This window comes from Leptodactylus fuscus, chromosome 2 (assembly GCF_031893055.1).
Source record: "Leptodactylus fuscus isolate aLepFus1 chromosome 2, aLepFus1.hap2, whole genome shotgun sequence".
Lineage (NCBI taxonomy): Eukaryota > Metazoa > Chordata > Amphibia > Anura > Leptodactylidae > Leptodactylus > Leptodactylus fuscus.
In genome coordinates, this window is record NC_134266.1 from 19,191,080 (window position 1) to 19,208,646 (window position 17,567).

The 17,567-nt window shown below is 42.3% G+C and overlaps 1 protein-coding gene across 1 annotated transcript in view; it reads right to left on the reverse strand.

The window, feature by feature from the left end:
• Positions 1-17,567, reverse strand: part of ADAMTS5 (ADAM metallopeptidase with thrombospondin type 1 motif 5) — a 79,293-nt gene that overhangs the window by 6,844 nt on the left and 54,882 nt on the right. Inside the window, exons 4-7 of the mRNA XM_075263461.1 lie at positions 14,232-14,515; positions 12,634-12,817; positions 9,109-9,284; positions 8,368-8,543 (exon numbers count right to left, since the gene is read on the reverse strand). Of these exons, the coding sequence (XP_075119562.1) occupies positions 8,368-8,543; positions 9,109-9,284; positions 12,634-12,817; positions 14,232-14,515 (820 nt within the window). The remainder of the gene's footprint in view (positions 1-8,367; positions 8,544-9,108; positions 9,285-12,633; positions 12,818-14,231; positions 14,516-17,567) is intronic.

Here is a 17,567-nt window from a genome sequence, read left to right on the forward strand (position 1 = left end):
TTGTCACTTCCAAATACGGAGACCAGTTTTATAAACAATACTTTGGGGTCTCTGATTTTAGTATTGACCCAGGAGCTTCACTGCCTGGAAATAACACGTCATGAAACTTCCCCCATTCGTGGTGGGAAACTTTTACGTGGTTAGTTAATTCAATAAAAAAGTTATTCGTAAACTTAAAATTTCCCCTTATTTTGTATTGCGGACGTACAATTGCTGACAGTGTTGAATGTGAAGTTGGGTTTTAGTAGATGATAATCCCTTCAGGATTACACAAGTATCTATTTTACTTCCCCTAACTCGACTCTAGTCCTACGTCTCAGATTCTTTTCTCATTAAAATCTTGTGATTGACGTGGAAGAGGGAAGCACAATGCACTTTAATACAGTATTAACTTCATCTTGGTTTATTACTTGAAGGTCTAAGGCACCTACTCGCTGGCATCTGCTGTGTCAGTCCAAGTACAAATCCGGAGTAAAACCTGAATAATCTTATCTCAAAATACACAGCTCTACTATTGGGAAATTACAAAGCTAATAGAAAAGATGGTAACATGCCAGAATTTACTTCTGCTGACAAGGACAACAATGAATGAAGGATGATAGACCTCTTCACACAGATGGAAAAGTTTACATCGGAATACCCAAGAGTGCAAGAGTAATAGACACCATACTGAGCAGACTGAGGGTGGGGTGGTATGTGCCCCAAGTGCTAGTCTCACTAGTCATACTAAGAAGGTTCGATATTCGTTTCGAGTAGCCCCTCAATATTCGACTACTCTAATCGAATATCGAACTCTATTATAGTCTATGGGGGGGGGGGAATGCTCGTTTCAGGGGTAGGCAACGTTCGATCACATTATACTTACCAAGTCCACGAGTGAGGGTCGGGCTGGATCCTCTGAGAAGTCTTCTCCGAGCAGCGTCCCCACGGCATCTTCCGGCTCTGAAATCACTCTGCCAGGCATTGGGCCTGGGCAGAGATTGGGCACTACAAGCGGACATGCGCAGTCGGCTCTGCCCAGGCCCGATGCCTGGCAGAGTGAATGAAGAGCCGGAAGACGCCGCGGGGAAGCTGCACGGAGAAGACTTCTAAAGGTAGGAGAAGAACCAGCGTTGATTGGCCATCTGTATAGCATTCGGCCAATCAATGCTGGTTCTGCATCAAACTTTTCCATTCGAATAGCGAGTGGTACTCGATCGAGTAGTTCGAATACCGTAGTATCCGATCGAATACCTACTCGATTGAGTACTACTCGCTCATCTCTAATGGTTATGTTTCTGGGAAACCTCTTTATCTTCATGGATAACCTCCTAGAGCTAATACGATAGTGACACTCCAGTAGATACTAATAAGCTTAGTACAGGCCCATAGAGGGCGCTGCAATCCATATGTCATGCTCTGCCCCCTCAGGCCCTGTACTAGAGACAATACAATGTTCCTTTAACTCATGGGAAGGTACAGAAAAGAATGACCTAAGGTGGCACGAAGTGTAAATCCTCGCCTGGCGCTTGTGTTTCTAGCCTGAAAATAACATATTTTTTCTTCCATATCACAGCAGCCAAATGTTTGAAGCAAGAAGTATTTTTGGGCACGGTGCCTTAAAAACAGCATTTCCCTTGCTCAATGGAAGCCAATAGCTTTAATTACATTTCCACCAGTTCAAGATTTTCCCAAAATAGTCTACAATATATTCTACTTGCCATCAATGAATGTGCAAATTATTTTTCATCTTACGAATAGGCTATTGATGTATGGACTTCACATCTCCTGTGACGCAAAGTAGACCATATAGATGAGGGTTGCGCAACGTGAATACTGGATACGTGCGCCATTTTATATATGCACAGGAGGAGGAGATTTACTTTCCTATAACCACCATTTCTATTGCTTCTTCATTCCAAAGGGTCTCTAAAAAAGTAGATCTGGTATGATATTTAGAGATGAGTGAACAGTAAAATGTTCGAGGTTCGATATTCGTTTCGAGTAGCCTTCAATATCGAATATCGAACCCTATTATAGTCTATGGGGGGAAATGCTCGTTTCAGGGGTAGGCAATGTTCGATCAAGTTATACTTACCAAGTCCACGAGTGAGAGTCGGGCTGGATCCTCCGAGAAGTCTTCTCCTTGCAGCGTCCCTGCGGCGTCTTCCGGCTCTTCATTCACTCTGCCAGGCATCAGGCCTGGGCAGAGACGACTGTGCATGCTTGCACTACAAGCGGACATGTGCAGTCGGCTCTGCCCAGGCCCGATACCTGGCAGAGTGAATGAAGAGCCGGAAGACGCCGCGGGGAAGCTGCACGGAGAAGACTTCTAAAGGTAGGAGAAGAACCAGCGTTGATTGGCCGACTGTATAGCATTCAGCCAATCAATGCTGGTTCTGCATCGAATTTTTACATTGGAACAGCGAGTGGTACTCGATCGAGTACAAGTATTTCGAATACCGTAGTATTCGATCGAATACCTACTCGATCAAGTACTACTCGCTCATCTCTAATGATATTGGTTACAATAGACAACTTCTATCTTATAAGATTGAACCAGGGTTAAAGTGGTTTGCCAACCCAACTGGATAGGTCATCAGTATCTAACCATTGGGGGCCCGACACCTGGACTCTACAACAGGTGCTCCGGTTACCTACTAACAATGGAAGCTACTGTCGTGGAAAGAGCCACGAGGAGATACAAGTAGTAGGTGTAGAGTTGCAGTCCCATGCACTTACATTAGACTAAGGTTGGCCAAACCAAAGGTGGATATTCCGGCTATGAAAAATGATTGGCCTTGTTGAATTTCCAAACTCCCTATCCTTTCATTCTCAGAGGAGATATGGTAAGCTGCCACTAGAGGTGTCTTCCATGATCAAGAACACACATGCTTAACCAAGCCGAGTATGTATGCGTATAGGACCAATTTTCATACTCACGACCTACCATATCCACATTATAGGTCAGTATATGATTGGTGCACTACTGATGGCCGACCAGTACTGCAGCTCTGCTCCTTTTTAAGTAAATAGGGACAAAGCTTCAGTATTTTTTCACGGTGTTAGACAGTGGATGGTGACTTCTATTTCCGGCTGTGACCCTGTATAGCTTCCAAAGCTAGGAGGCAATAGGAACAGCTAATCTATGTGGAGTCCTGGTTTTGGATCCCCACGAGTCAGATACTGATGACCTATCCTGGGGACAGATCAGTAGGGCATTTGCCTCGGGGCCCAGAAAACTTCTTTAATTAAAGAACTCCTGCTTCCCCCTTATTGTGTGCTTAATCCTTTACAGGATAATGCCAGGTGGGTGGTGTTAAAGCCAAATAAAAATGTAATTGATTAACAAAGCCTCAGTGTGAGCCAAGGTAGAGCCAAGTCATTTAGTTGACGTCTTTGTTTTAGATTTAAAGCGAATGTCCATTTGTTTTCGCTGTCTTCTCGTGTATGTAACCTTCAATCAATCACGTGGATTGGGTAATAATTCTCAGCAAGGCCAGTTACTTAAGGCCAAGAACTGATTAACTCAAGGCTACAAAGCTACAATACTGTAAACTGTGCTCAGGGTCTGCGCTGCCAAGGTCTAAATGTATTATAAGGGAATGGAATGATATAATATATCATAATGATATAATACTTATAATACATAGGAAACAATCCAACATATTCTATACATTATAATAATAAAAAATAGCCCATCCTGACTGACAACTTTCATGTTTTTCATGTCATAGAATACAATGGGTGAATTATTCTACAGCTCTAATGGGGTTGTACAGGATTAGGGAACCATGTCTGTTTTTCACCCGCACAACCCCCCCCCCCCCCCCACCTATAAACAGATTATATTTGGCATTGTAAGCCAATTTCATTCCTTGCATATGATGGAATAGATACCGTATATACTCGAGTATAAGCCGACCCGAATATAAGCTGAGGCCCCTAATTTTACGACAAAAAACTGGGAAAACTTATTGACTCGAGTATAAGCCGAGGGGGGAAATGCAGCAGCTACTGGAAAATTTAAAAAATTATAATGGTCGGAGTTTTTGGGTGCAGTAGATGCTGGGTGCAGGGGAAGGGGAGGGGGTGTTTTGGTTGTCTGTCTGCCCCTTCCCTGAGCTTGAGGACTGGGTTTTTTTTTCCCCCACTTGGAATTCAGCCTGGCTGAATATAGGGGATCTGCAGTGCTCCTATTAACCCCTTCCCAACGGAACAGGAGCACTGCAGATCCCCTATATTCAGTAGACCGGGCACTGTCAGACACAGGGATACCTAATGTGTATGTGTGTCACAGTCATTTTCTACTTTTATATGTATTCTAGGGAAAGATGGGATTTACAACTTTTATTTACTTTATTTTTTTTTTTAAAGCTTCTTTTTTTATTTCACTATTTTATGGGAGATTCTATACATTGATATTGCGGTTGGTCATAGACCCCCCTTCCGCCTAAAAAATAAATAAAAATATAAAAAATGGGTTTTTTTTTGCTGACTCGAGTATAAGCCGAGCGGGGCTTTTTCAGCTCAAAAATTGTGCTGAAAAATTGGGCTTATACTCTAGTATATACAGTATATATAGTGCAAATCCATAATTCAGTAATGTATATGAGGTCTGTGAGAACGGTTCTGAACGACCTCATGTGCACATCTAGGCAAATCTGGAATTGGACATAATATCTCTAATATGACTTCTGGATGGTTAAAGGAGTTGTCACATCTCAGACATTTTGTCACACCTTTGCTTAGTCTGTTGTTTCGAAACTCTCATAGAAAGAAAAAGGAAGAGCTGGAGTGAAAGGGCCGACGAGACCTCTATTAAGGATATAGACGCAGATCCTAGAAGCAGGACCTAGATATGTGATATATATGTCTACCTCCTACCTTTCACCACCTCCTCTAACTCTCACTCACATCCTAGGATAGGGGCTGCATCTCTGATAATGGGGCAGTTGAATTTTTTTCTTCAATCCCCACCTTTTCTGAGCAATTCTCTCTATTATTTTCAGCATAGCTTTGCTTTCTGCTGTCAGGTGGGTGGTTTGTTGGCGTTGTCTGCCCCATCCCAGGACCACCAACCTGGCAGTAGAGAGATAACAGAAATGAGTGCTCGGGAACTGTGGAGGCACTACATCGAATTGGTGGAGTGGCATCTATGGAAGGGTACAAAGAGTTGGTGGAGGCGGTGAAAGGTCTATTGTAAAGAAGGAATCTCAAGCAGAAGGTGGTGGTGAGAAGAAACAGTAATGGTAGTTAGTCAAGTAAGTATGGATGTTTATAGCATGGGGACAGACCATGCCGTGGGTTTGTGCCCTTGGAGAGGGTGGTATAGCCATGATTAGTCCCTTTTTTACTAATGGGCATCAAGAACATGAAGCTCCTGGCAAAATCTGTACCAAACCCCCAACTATAATCTATTGTTTATAGTATTGGGCTCCAAATATTGGGAAGAGACAGCTTATAGACCCCCTAACGTATGACTAGCACCCACTTATGTCCCTAGGAATTGGGTCTACTGGTGGATGAAGTGGTGCTTCTGTCCAAGGGTGCACCACAATGGGGTTTTCTCCATTTGCGCCATGGTGAGTAACTAAAGGAGATGTCAAACTGTTGCCTCGGGATCTCAATCATTTTTTTTTTGTGTTCTGCTATAAGAAGAGAATTTCCATTGAAATGCAGAGTGGGTCCATGCTGTCACGTATTGGGAAGACGTTACAAAACATCTTCATAAATGTTATCGTCTTAGATTCTTGGTATCAAGGGTTTTGAGGCTGCGGATAAGTCATACGTAATTACACCGCTTTATCGAGCTGAGTTCTGTTACATTTAAATGACTCTCTAAACTGGGATAGATTGTGATCCAAAGTCATTTATACAAGCGCATAGTGTTAGCGGCGCGTGCCGTAAAGGCCAATTTGCAGGCTAAGAAATTCACTTTTCATTCACTTTCGAATTGTATTTTTTTTTACATTAGAAGTGCTCGGTCTTCCATCAGTATCTGGAGGAAGAAAGGCCCCGGCAAATTCAGCGTCTTTCATAGTTGAGTGAAGGGAGATGCTCTGCAGATTAAGTTTCCCGTATAAAGTATCTTTCTAAGTTTATTTTAATATCTTCTGTTTAGCTCCACTGCATTGAGTGGGGTCGATGGGCAGAACACATTAGATTAAAGCCAACCTTTGCAGTCTCGGAGCAATGTGATGTGAAGATGTCTATTAGCATAGTGCTGAGTGTTCAAGAAAGACCGAAAAAGCCTTATAGTCAAGGAATTGGGGATATTTGTACTTCATTGGAAAGCCGAGCTATTCCTAAATGCTACAAGCTAGCAATTTCGATAAAGTCGTTCTCCGTTGTGGAGGTGGACACCATACCTAATGCACACCTAACATACCAGTGTCATTGACTCATGGATAGGACTGTGATGGAAGTTGGAAAGGGTTGCTCAATGTATAGGAGAAATGGAAATGATCCTACAGGGTCTAAGGCTGGTTTGAGATGGCTGTGTCTGGTCTGAGAATTACAGATCCTACGTTGGCCACATTTCCCAAACCAAACACTGAGAAGAGACCAGGACTCCAAGTATCAACATCATCTATGATACCAGGAGTCCCTGCTTTCCTGAAACTACTGTTATGTCCGGTTCCCTACTCTGTGAAGTGCAGATGACTTTCAGACCATATTTCACAGACAAAACACAGTCTTCTAAAACGGGCCTAAGTCTGAGATCGGTCTATTTACCCAGTCTATCTTGAGCCTAAACTGCTGGATTAAAGATTCACTTTACCGTTTATTCATCCTTACATCAGGTATGAGCAGTGGCGTCACTACCGCTGTAGCAGCAGAGGCAGCTACCACAGGGCCCGGGACATTAGGGGGCCGGTGACAACCGCTACCGCTGCTATCATTATACTCGGGGGTCTTTTCGGACCCCCGAGTATAATGATCGGCGGCCCGGTAAAGGTAAGAAACATAAAAAAAACTGTTACTTATCTCTCCACGATCCGGGCAGGCTTCGGCCTAGTAGTCTGACGTCTCATGACCCCGGCCTGCGTCCTGGGTCATGTGACGTCTGACGTCATTGAAGACGGACTACTTCGGAGGCCGACATCGTAGGAGCCGGGAGATAGGTGAATAACAGAGTTTTTTTTAATGTTTTTCTGGGTCTCCGATTATTATACTCTGGGGTCTGAATAGACCCCAGAGTATAATAATTGTTTATGAGTGTCAACAGTGGGGCATAATACTGTGTGCAGGGGCCACTATGGGGGATAATACTGTGTGCAGGGGCCACTATGGGGGATAATACTGTGTGCAGGGACTTCTATGGGGCATAATAGAGCGCGCAGGAATGCGTAGGAGGGGGTCGGTCGAGGTCTTCGGCGTCGGTCGGGGGGGGGGGGGGGACACCATTTCAAAAGTTTGCCACGGGGCCCTGCCATTTCTAGTTATGCCACTGGGTATGGACAATGTCAGACTGGTCTACCAGACTACCAGAGGATCCTCCGATGGGCCCAGGCCCTAACACAATAATGATCCAGTAGAAGGCAGCCAAATCTGAAGGACACTGTTGTCTATTTTTTAGTGTTGTTGGAGGGTGGACTCCAGAATCATCTGGTGGACTCAAGGACCTTCAGTCCGATGTGGTATAGAGAAATATAGGTTGCAGTACAGTTGTTAAGGGAAATGTAGGACATCGAAGGTGTCTCATGAACGTTTTATTCTGAGGACCCATGCATGAGATACCTAAAGCATAGTATGTGTACCTTGGGAGCTGCATGTCAAATTGAACAAGAGATTGAAGGTAAAGTGACTCTTTAAACATATACTAGGGCAAATTTATGAAGTCTGGCATTTCACACTCATTCTTGATCTTCTGCATGTTGGAGTTAGAAACACAAAATGTATTAAGGTACACACCTTTTGGGTTAATCTCTGGTCCTCTGTGCACTACAAAGTGAACTTTATGCTACCTAGCTGTACAACTCACTTTTGGGAAAAGTGTTGACCGTAATAATACAATTATTTTCCTTATTCTGGATCAGTACTACTGGATCTTCTACTCCAGTAAATCCAGAACCTTCTAATGTAATTAGGAGTCTAATAGGGAGTCTTTTTGTAGTCTACTAGTGTCAATACTTCCCATAGTATGATAGTGGATTGGTCAAGAAGAGAAGCCATTTGACCACGGACTGTGTACAAAGTTAAAGGAACCCCTAGACAAAGGATATACAATGTGTTATGCGCTATTCCCAGTCTATAACCTGAGAACATATGTAAGTTATCTAAAGCAGATCACAAGAATACTCTATGAACTTCTCCAAAAATCAACTTATGGAATGTTTTGCCGAGTTCTGTAGAAAATGACTATACCTCATATATAACAAATACCTTTTAGTGGTGAAGGTTCCCATGACTTTAGTGCAGCTGGAGTTGTCTCCTCCACAAATTCCACATTTGTCAAACTGAAGCTTGGATCCTATAATGCCATCGCAACCGGTACGGACACATTTCCCTTTTACACATACAGAATTACTGTACGGTCTACATTCAGTGCCATCGGTCACCTAGGGGGGCAAAAACATCTTTCAATAATAGATATTTCTCGGACAAAACCTTAAGAGTTGAATATCAAACCTGAATGGGCCACCTTCAAACCAACTTTATATCACTATCCATGACTTAATGGATCCCTCCAAGTTGATCTGCCATATACTGGTAAATAAATTTGTTGAGCGAACTTGATAGGTTGAAGAACTGGAAAATGTGGTGGATCATGATTGATGTCAAGTTGACAACGGCATAAGTGGAGACCAAAGCGGATAACTCCACCCAGGGACAACATTAGGCGTCTATGTTGGGTTTTCAGCTCTATCACGTAACTGGTGGATGACATAGGCCTCATAGATCTCAAGCATTGGACCAGGCGCTGTCTTAGATCGACGAGATCTTCATATGTATATGACGTACAACTTTTTCCAAGTATTTTTTATAACGCTATCAATAATTGATATGAATCTTTCCAGGACGCAAATGGTGGCTGACCCTTGAGAAGGTTGGAAAGTGGCTGATTTATACCGGAGATGTCTCTCTGGGTTTTACCTTTATACTATAATACTGTTATGTATTTACCTTTTGCGAGAAGACAACATAATATCCAGTTCCTTTAGCCTGACATATGAGCTTGCAGACGTCTCCAGGCTGAATCCCTGCATATTTCGGAACCCACTCAACAAATGTCTTCACACCCTTTGCATCAGTTTGATAACCGTTCCTCGCTTCACATTGCTGCTGTCGGAATGATTTAGCTTAAGGGAAAGAGAAAATAAAGTTCTAATGTTATATCTCCTTTCATATTTCACTTTCTTCTACATACTTAGAACAAGAACCGAAAATATGCTGTGTGAAAGTGTCCTGTCCTCATATTTCTTGCTAAAAACAGGAACGGATCACAGTAGGAGGAAAGTTGGAGAAGTTTTCATTTGTCAAAGGTTTTGTTTCTTTCCTTTGCTGGGATACATTCCCATCCTCGACAAGAAATGTAAAAACAGAAATAGGTCCTTAAGGCGGTGATTCCCAAACTTATTACCAAGGAGGACCCTGAAATTTTTTCCACTTCTGGGAAACGTTCGGCTCCCATTCCACTTCAAAGAATCTTGGATTAGGGAAATGTGAAGCATTCTGTAATTCCAGTGATATATCTTGGCCACAAGTTGCCGTGCCATCTCCAGGCCAAGCATCTTTGAGCAATTCAAGTCAGCTTACTATCCCCGTTGTAAAATTGGCAAGGCTTGTTTCTCCTCTTTTCTGGAGAAGCGCTAGCCAATTTCAAAGGAAGACCAGGTTTCGTAAGATACGTGAAAAATGTCTCATAAGTAGGGGTCCCATTTATGGAGAAAATGGTTCATGGGAATGGAGTGCTGCCCACATGAAGGAGAAGAGAAGTGTCAGCCCATATGGATGTCCCAATATGGTTCCTACTTATACTACTATATTCTGATTTATGGCATATCAAGAAGTTTGGTGCCAAATATATATCATTACTCTATTTACCATCACATCTATATGTGGCTGTTTACGTGAAAAGGGCCCAGATCGTCGATTTAATTTGTCACTTTAATTCTAACGAAATCTGCACCAAAAGTGTACAAATTCTTAAAAGTCTCAACAAATTTGTAAACTTGACATATTTTTAAATAAAATTTTTGCATAAAACAAAATTGTGATTTTTTTTACCCAAATGTTTTGGACTATTTTCTCTATAATTAGTATCGACGATCTGGGCCCTTTTCACGTAAACAGCCACATATGGAAGAAGAGATGACCCATATGGATATCCGAGTACGGTTCCTAGAGCTGTTATTTTTTTGTTTCAGCATCTTACATTTTGGAGCCATAGGGTAATAATTAAGGTTAAGCGATAGGGATTGGAAAAGATCGGATTCCGATCGGCAATCGAGTAAATTTCACGATCGGAATTCCGACCCGATCTTTTCCAGCGGGATCGAGATCGGAGGTTATCTCAAGATCGGCTCAACCCTAAAAGTGACTTTTCCCATAGAGAAGCATTGATTAGGGTTGAGGATCGGGATCGGAAAAGATCGGATTCCGATCGGCGATCGAGCAAATTTCACGATTGCGATCAGCTGTAAAATGATCGGAAATCGGAATTTAAAATCGATCTTGAAATCTCAAGATCGGCTCAATCCTAGCAATAACCAATACTATAGGACAGGTTCTCTTAATATGTATAAAACTTTGATTTATTGCATCTTTAGCAGTTTGGCACTTAAGATTTATCATTATCCATTTCCTGTCACATTATTGAGGGATAAGAGAAGTGACAATCCATATGGACGTCTCCATATGGTTCCTAGAGATTCCTTGAACATCTGATCTTCAGTTTCTTAACTTGCTAGGCAAATGCCCATAGGGTGCAATAATACCTATCCAGATGTCTCAATATGGTTCCTAAAGCTGTTGTGATTTTTTGGCTCGAACATCTGAGATTCAATCTCTTAACTATTTGGGGCAAATGCCCATAGGGTAATAATAATAACAACCAATATGGCGTCAAACATATACCTACTTATCAATGACGAAGAAGAGAAGTGACAGCCCGTATGGATGTCCCATGGGTTATAGAGCTGGTGTGAATTTTTGACTATTTCTTAAATTTTAAGGCCAATGCCCATTGGGTAACAATAATAACAACCAATATGGCGTCAAACATATACCTACTTATCAATGACGAAGAAGAGAAGTAACAACCCATATGGATGTCTCATGGGTTATAGAGCTGGTGTGAATTTTTGACTATTTCTTAAATTTTAAGGCCCATGCCCATTGGGTAATAATAATAGACACCAATGCCAATATATCACTACTCCATTTCCATTCATATTGATGAAGAGGAAAAGGAATTACAATTCATATGGACATGTTGAGATTTTTTTGTGCCTAGGATATCTGAGCTTCAGTTTATTAACCTTTGGGGCAAATGCCCATAGGGAAGTAATATTAAACCAATAGCACTGAAAAGACTGTGTGAAGATATATATAATATTATTATATTTTTAGGACATATATCACCACATCTATGGGGAGAAGAGAAGCTCTAACGCATACGGATGTCCATTATGGTCCTTAGACCTATTCTGATGTTTTTGTCAGCGACATCTGAGCTTCAATTTCGTAACTTACAAGGCAAATGCCCATAGGGTAATAAAAATAAATCCAATACTAGAGAACAGACTGTAACTGTTACTATATATACAATACTTTGATTTATTGTATTCTTTACTAGAGATACATCACTTTCTCACTTGCAATAAAGGACATCTGGCCACCACTTGAGAAGCTCAATGGGACCTATAATGATGCCGTCTTGATATGAAATAACCACGGAGGGTCGTGGACCTGGTGAAGTCGGACAAGTGAATTACGCTGTGTTGTAGACCCCCGGCCTATTAGCATTGTATTTGTTTTCTCTCTTTATTTGGCGTATGATTTAGCGGCTCCATTGTGCGGAGTGATTCGGCGAGGGATGAGATCCGCCGCTCTGCTGACAGTAGATTTGCTATGCTTATAAAGCCGGCGCTCGGCGCTAATGAGACTTTACAACATTTTCTATTAGGAGTGACATGTTCACAGCAGGTACCGGCTCACAACACAGGGATAATATTAGATCATGTATTTGTAATATCTCCACCTAACTATTCACATCCCTGGATAAAGTACAATTTAATTTGCTGTAGTTAACAGGCCACACGGATTCCTCTCACGCTGACACATGCTGAGGGAGAAAATGAAGATACTTTATAGATTTTCTATCTAATCATTCGCTTGATAATTCTTATTGTACTGGAGACGTATTGTTTCTGCTTTTCATTAAAAGCGTTAGGAGGGGGTCTGAAGGATTTAGAGGACGTTGTCTGCTTAGGACAATCCATTTTTTTGGGGGGTCCCTGGAAAATAAGATGACCACGGAATGTCCTACTAATCTAAGAATCCATGATGGAACCCAGCAGAAGGGCCAGGTTCACAAGGACCAAAGTGAAGAGGAATTTAAGATGTTTTTCCATCTCAGATTCTCCCCCACTGGTCTTCAAGGATAGGCCTGGAGAACCCCTAACATTTCTAAGGAGGCTTTCTTACCATTGGATGGACATGGGTTGACGTTACAGGACCGGTTGATCGCACGCTTTCCTGTACAGTATCTACCACTGTTTCTTGGAGCAGGGTCATTGCAGTGACGATAGGCAAACTGGACCCCTCCTCCGCATGTCCGGGAACATTGTCCCCAAGGGCCCCAGGAGCCCCAGTTTCCATGGCTGGAGATCTGCAAAAGACAATGAATCAGTTGAATAGAATAAATCAAGACAACTTAATAAAATATGATGAATCCAAAGAGATTATAGACTTCAGGAGGAAAAACTTTGACAAGCAACAACTGTATCGAAATGAAGATCTAAGTCATCAAATAACTAAGATCATTTTGGCGTGTGGTTTTTGGTCATCGTCCTATAATGCTATAACCATCTCAAGGCAGTTGCTCAAGATTACAAAAACTTGGCTGACTACAAAAACAGTGTCACAATCGCAGAAAAATCAAGCACAAAGTCGGTCGAAGGATAAAATCACCTTTTATTTGGATTCATTAAAAGCCTCCATATAGGAACCGTCTGTTCATTCCATCAGTGCATAGATGTAACTGCTACGCGTTTCGGGACCAGGGAGTATGCCATGAGGAAGGGACCTTTCTGGTCCCGAAATACGTAGCAGTTAAATCTATGTACTGATGGAATGAACAGACGGTTCCTATATGGAGGCTTTTAATGAATCCAAATAAAAGGTGATTTTATCCTTCGTCCGACTTTGTGCTGGATTTTTCTGCGATTGTGAGTTGACTCAGCTGGAGAAGCCCACTGGCGTCCATGCACAGTTAGACGACTGGGAACCCAATCTACTCCATGTGAGGGTGAGCTGAAAGAATCTTTTTCCTTTTGTATATACAAAAACAGTGTCCTGCTTCTCCATATTCACTCATTTCAAAGAAGCTCAGATGCAATACCACACACAACCTGTGGACAGGCATAGCGCTGCAACTGTAAGGGTAAGTTCACATGGTTGATTTTGAGGTGCAATCCACCATTCAAAATCCACTGCATGAATCTTGCTGCCATTAGGGTTGAGCCGATCTTGAGATTTCAAGATCAATTTTAAAATCCAATTTCTGATCATTTTCCAGCCGATCTCAATCCTGATCGCAATCGTGAAATTTGCTTGATCGCTGATCGGAATCCAATCTTTTCCGATCCCGATCCTCAACCCCAGTCAATGCTTCTCTATGGGAAAAGTCACTTTTAGGGTTGAGCCGATCTTGAGATAACCTCTGATCTCGATCCCGCTGGAAAAGATCGGGTCGGAATTCCCATCGGGATCGTGAAATTTACTCGACCGCTGATTGGAATCCGATCTTTTTTGATCCCGATTGATCAACCCTAGCTGCCATTAGCAGAAAGGTATCAACTTCCATTAACTTCAATGGGAAGTTTTGGTGGAATCTGCCCAAAGATCGGGTACGGTGCTTCTTTTTTCTGTTAGCTAATGGATTCTCCACCAATTATACTCTAGTGTTTGAAGACTCCTACACCATCATGAAAACCTTGGTGAGATAATAGGCCAGACCCATGAAATAATTGTTGTTATCACCTGTATATATACATTATGACTAGTGTCACGTCGTAACGTACCGAATAATACTTCTTCTTGGTTTTGTCTACACACTTGCCATGCAGACAGATTCTTCCTTTTCCACAAGGAGTTCCCTCCACAGCCGGCAGTTTCTTGGTTAGACAAACCATCTGACCTTGCCGAACGACCGCACACCACAGCCGAGAGCAGACATCCATACCAGGGCACACAGTGTATGTTGGTCCAAAGGCCAGCTTACATTGCCGGACGGCGTCATAACTCTGTCCAGGAAGCTCTTCAGGACCCAGAATTTGGGTTCTTGGTTGGTCCAGCAAACAATTTCCTAAAAAAAATAGATAAATTGTCAGCTTAGAAGGTTGGACATAGAAATTTAGGCCTCAAAATTGGACTCTGTTGAGTTTTAGCATTCTGTCTAGGTTCCTTTTACTTGTGCTAGGCTTGATAGTTGTGACTTGAGCCAGGGCAAGGTGCAACCATTGGATTACAATGACATGGAAGTAATTCAGAAATTCTGTCTGTCCACAGACACCAGTAGAGGGCGCTTACTGCATACTGATCTAGTAAGCTTCTAAGCTCCTCCTAGAGGTGGTGAAGGAAATTACTACAAATTTACCAAGTAAAGGGAGTCTACCTCCTCGCCCAAGCATATTCAACTGTTACCACCACATCACAGAGAACATTACAGTGATAATAATATACGTTTGGCATCTATGTCCCTTTTATAGTTTTGGAGGAAACAACTTTGAATTGTTATGAAAATGACACAGTTGGTGCACTGGAGGTGGGACTTTGGTTCCCTGGAGCACTGATTTTGCTACTCAGACCCCTACCATCTCCTGCCTGTACTCCCCTTTACTGTGACAGTTGATCCTCCCATTGCTATGACATCATCAATGCAATTTGATCAGAAACCCTAAGTGCTGCAGGAAGCTGAAGGCCCGCCCCCAGTGCACCAACTGCCTCATTTACGTGACTTTAAAGCTGTTTTCCACCAAATGTACAAAAGTGACATATATAATAATGGCATGGTGCTTGGGGGAGATAATAGACCTTTAACAAAGTTGATGATAAGGCTCTATTCACATCTGCAAGGTTTATTTTTGTCCTAGAAAACAAAAGCACCCAGTCAATCTCATTGACTATAAGGGGGTTCATTGCCGTTCACTTTACCATAGCATGCAGCATTTTTTTTTTTGGCATCCGTGACTCAGGTACCTGATGAACCCTCCAAGGAAAATGTGAACCCAGACTAAAGGAAAGCATTGGACTTGGAACTCTGCATTATTCAACGGTGAAATTCGGACCTTGAAACTGTAATGTCAAACCATCTTCTGGGGCCACTTTACAGGGCTTGGCTGGTTTCCCATAAATGTGCTCATACATCATAAAATGCAAAATTATACAACCTATTAACTCTCTGGCAGGTTCAATTTCATGCTGTTTTTGCGATCACACAATCCCCAGCTTGGTCGCCCATGTTATATCATAGCCCTTGAGGTCATGTGATATACCTATAAAAACGTTTGCTCCGCGTCTTTCTGGTCACGCTTAGACTGAACTCATCGTGTCTATAGCATGGAGTAAGTTTATCCTTTCGGCTGTCGCAGGTGATGAACCTTGAACAAGGTGTACGTGGAGAAAAAAACAGGGGTCAGGGGTCTGCTACAGTCAGGATTTGCTCCGGTTTCTTACAAAAATAATGGAGTATTGTATATTATTAAAGGGGAACTTATCATAAAAAAATTTTTTTCACATATCAAGAGTTTTGTTCAGTCCAGACTCCCACCATTCCCTTAAAGGGATCCTATCATTTAAACACATTTTTTTTTCTCCCTACCACGTCAGAAAAGCTTTAAGAAAGGCTTTTCGTTTCCTACTTTTAGAAGTCTTCTCTAGGCTGCTGTTCGCTTCAAATACCGGTTTTCGCCGCTATGCCAATTAGTTCTCTCACAGTAATGGGGGCGGGCCCCAGTGCTCAAACAGCACTAGGGGCGTCGCCAATGCTGCCAGAGAACTCTCTAGCGCCGCCTCCATCTTCGTCAGGAATGCCATCTTCCTGTGCCTTTTTCCGGCGCAGGCTTTGAAACTTGTAGGCCTCGGGCAGAGCCTACTGAGCATGCCCGCAGCCACAAGAAAAATGGCCGCTTACACAGTAAGTAAGCTGCCATTTTCTTGTGGCTTGTGGGCATGCGCAGACAAATTTCAAGCGAATGGTGGCCCGGAGAAGACTTCTAAAGGTAGGAGACGAATAGCCTTTCTTATGGCTATTCCGACATGGTAGGGAGAAGAAAATTTGTTTAAATGATAGGATCCCTTTAAAGAAAGGGGTAAAAGAACTTAGCCATGAACCATACCCCTTCATTCCTCAGGGAAAGGACAGAGCAGTGTTTTCTAAAATTTAACACGCAGGTCAGGTTGAAAAAGTTGCAAAAGCTTTATTGGTCATATTTTTAGTCACTTCGGTGGTGGTAGACTCTCTTTAAGGGGGTTACCCAGTAGGAAATTAATGGGATTGAGCTGCATCATGGCCATATCACCAACGGACATGAAGTCACATCCTGAGAAGAAGAAAGAAGCCATGGAGAACCCTCTTATGGTGGAATATCCCTTGAACAACCACAATGAATACGCAACACTTACATTTACTTAAAAAAACCTTGCAAATCTGTGTTGGTGATAGTTTTGGTATCAAACTGGTTCTATATTGTTTGTGGTTGGTCTGTGAAAGTTTTCATCTTGGACAACAAAACAACAAATTCTCTGGTTTGTCTGGGCTTTCCTTGATGGAATTGAACTATGGTACCCAACAAAGACTGTAAAAGTCCAACACCAACTGAAAGAGACTAACTTTTTTGCAAATGGGCTACTGGTCTTTACCTGCCACTAAAATGTGCCAATGGACTTACAACGTGTCTAGTGTATGGCCGGTGGCACAAATACATGGGTCAGGTCATGACATTTCCTACCACCGGTCAAGGCGTCCATTGAATACAGAACGTTCTATATGTTTAGAGATGAAGTTGGATGTCGAACTCATGGTCACCCCAAGGTCCTGGAGCCTCGTTCTTTGTATCAATACTATAAATGGCACATGGTCGTTCGGGATCCTCTTACCGATTGTGCAACTTCAAGTTACTCCGCAGACAACCGTCCTAAGTCTATAGAGCTGTAACAATATTCTTTATTTATTACAAGTGCAGTGGAAATGACGAAGATAAGATCTCCAATACAACAATCTAAAACTTCCAGTTCCTAGAAAATTCGGGTCTGTGAAACAGGAAACCCCCTCTCCGATAATGAAAAAGGAAATAGTGTTTGCCAAGGGAGAGCGCTGCATTAAAAACCCCGTAATAGATTCCAAAGGGAAGTTTAAG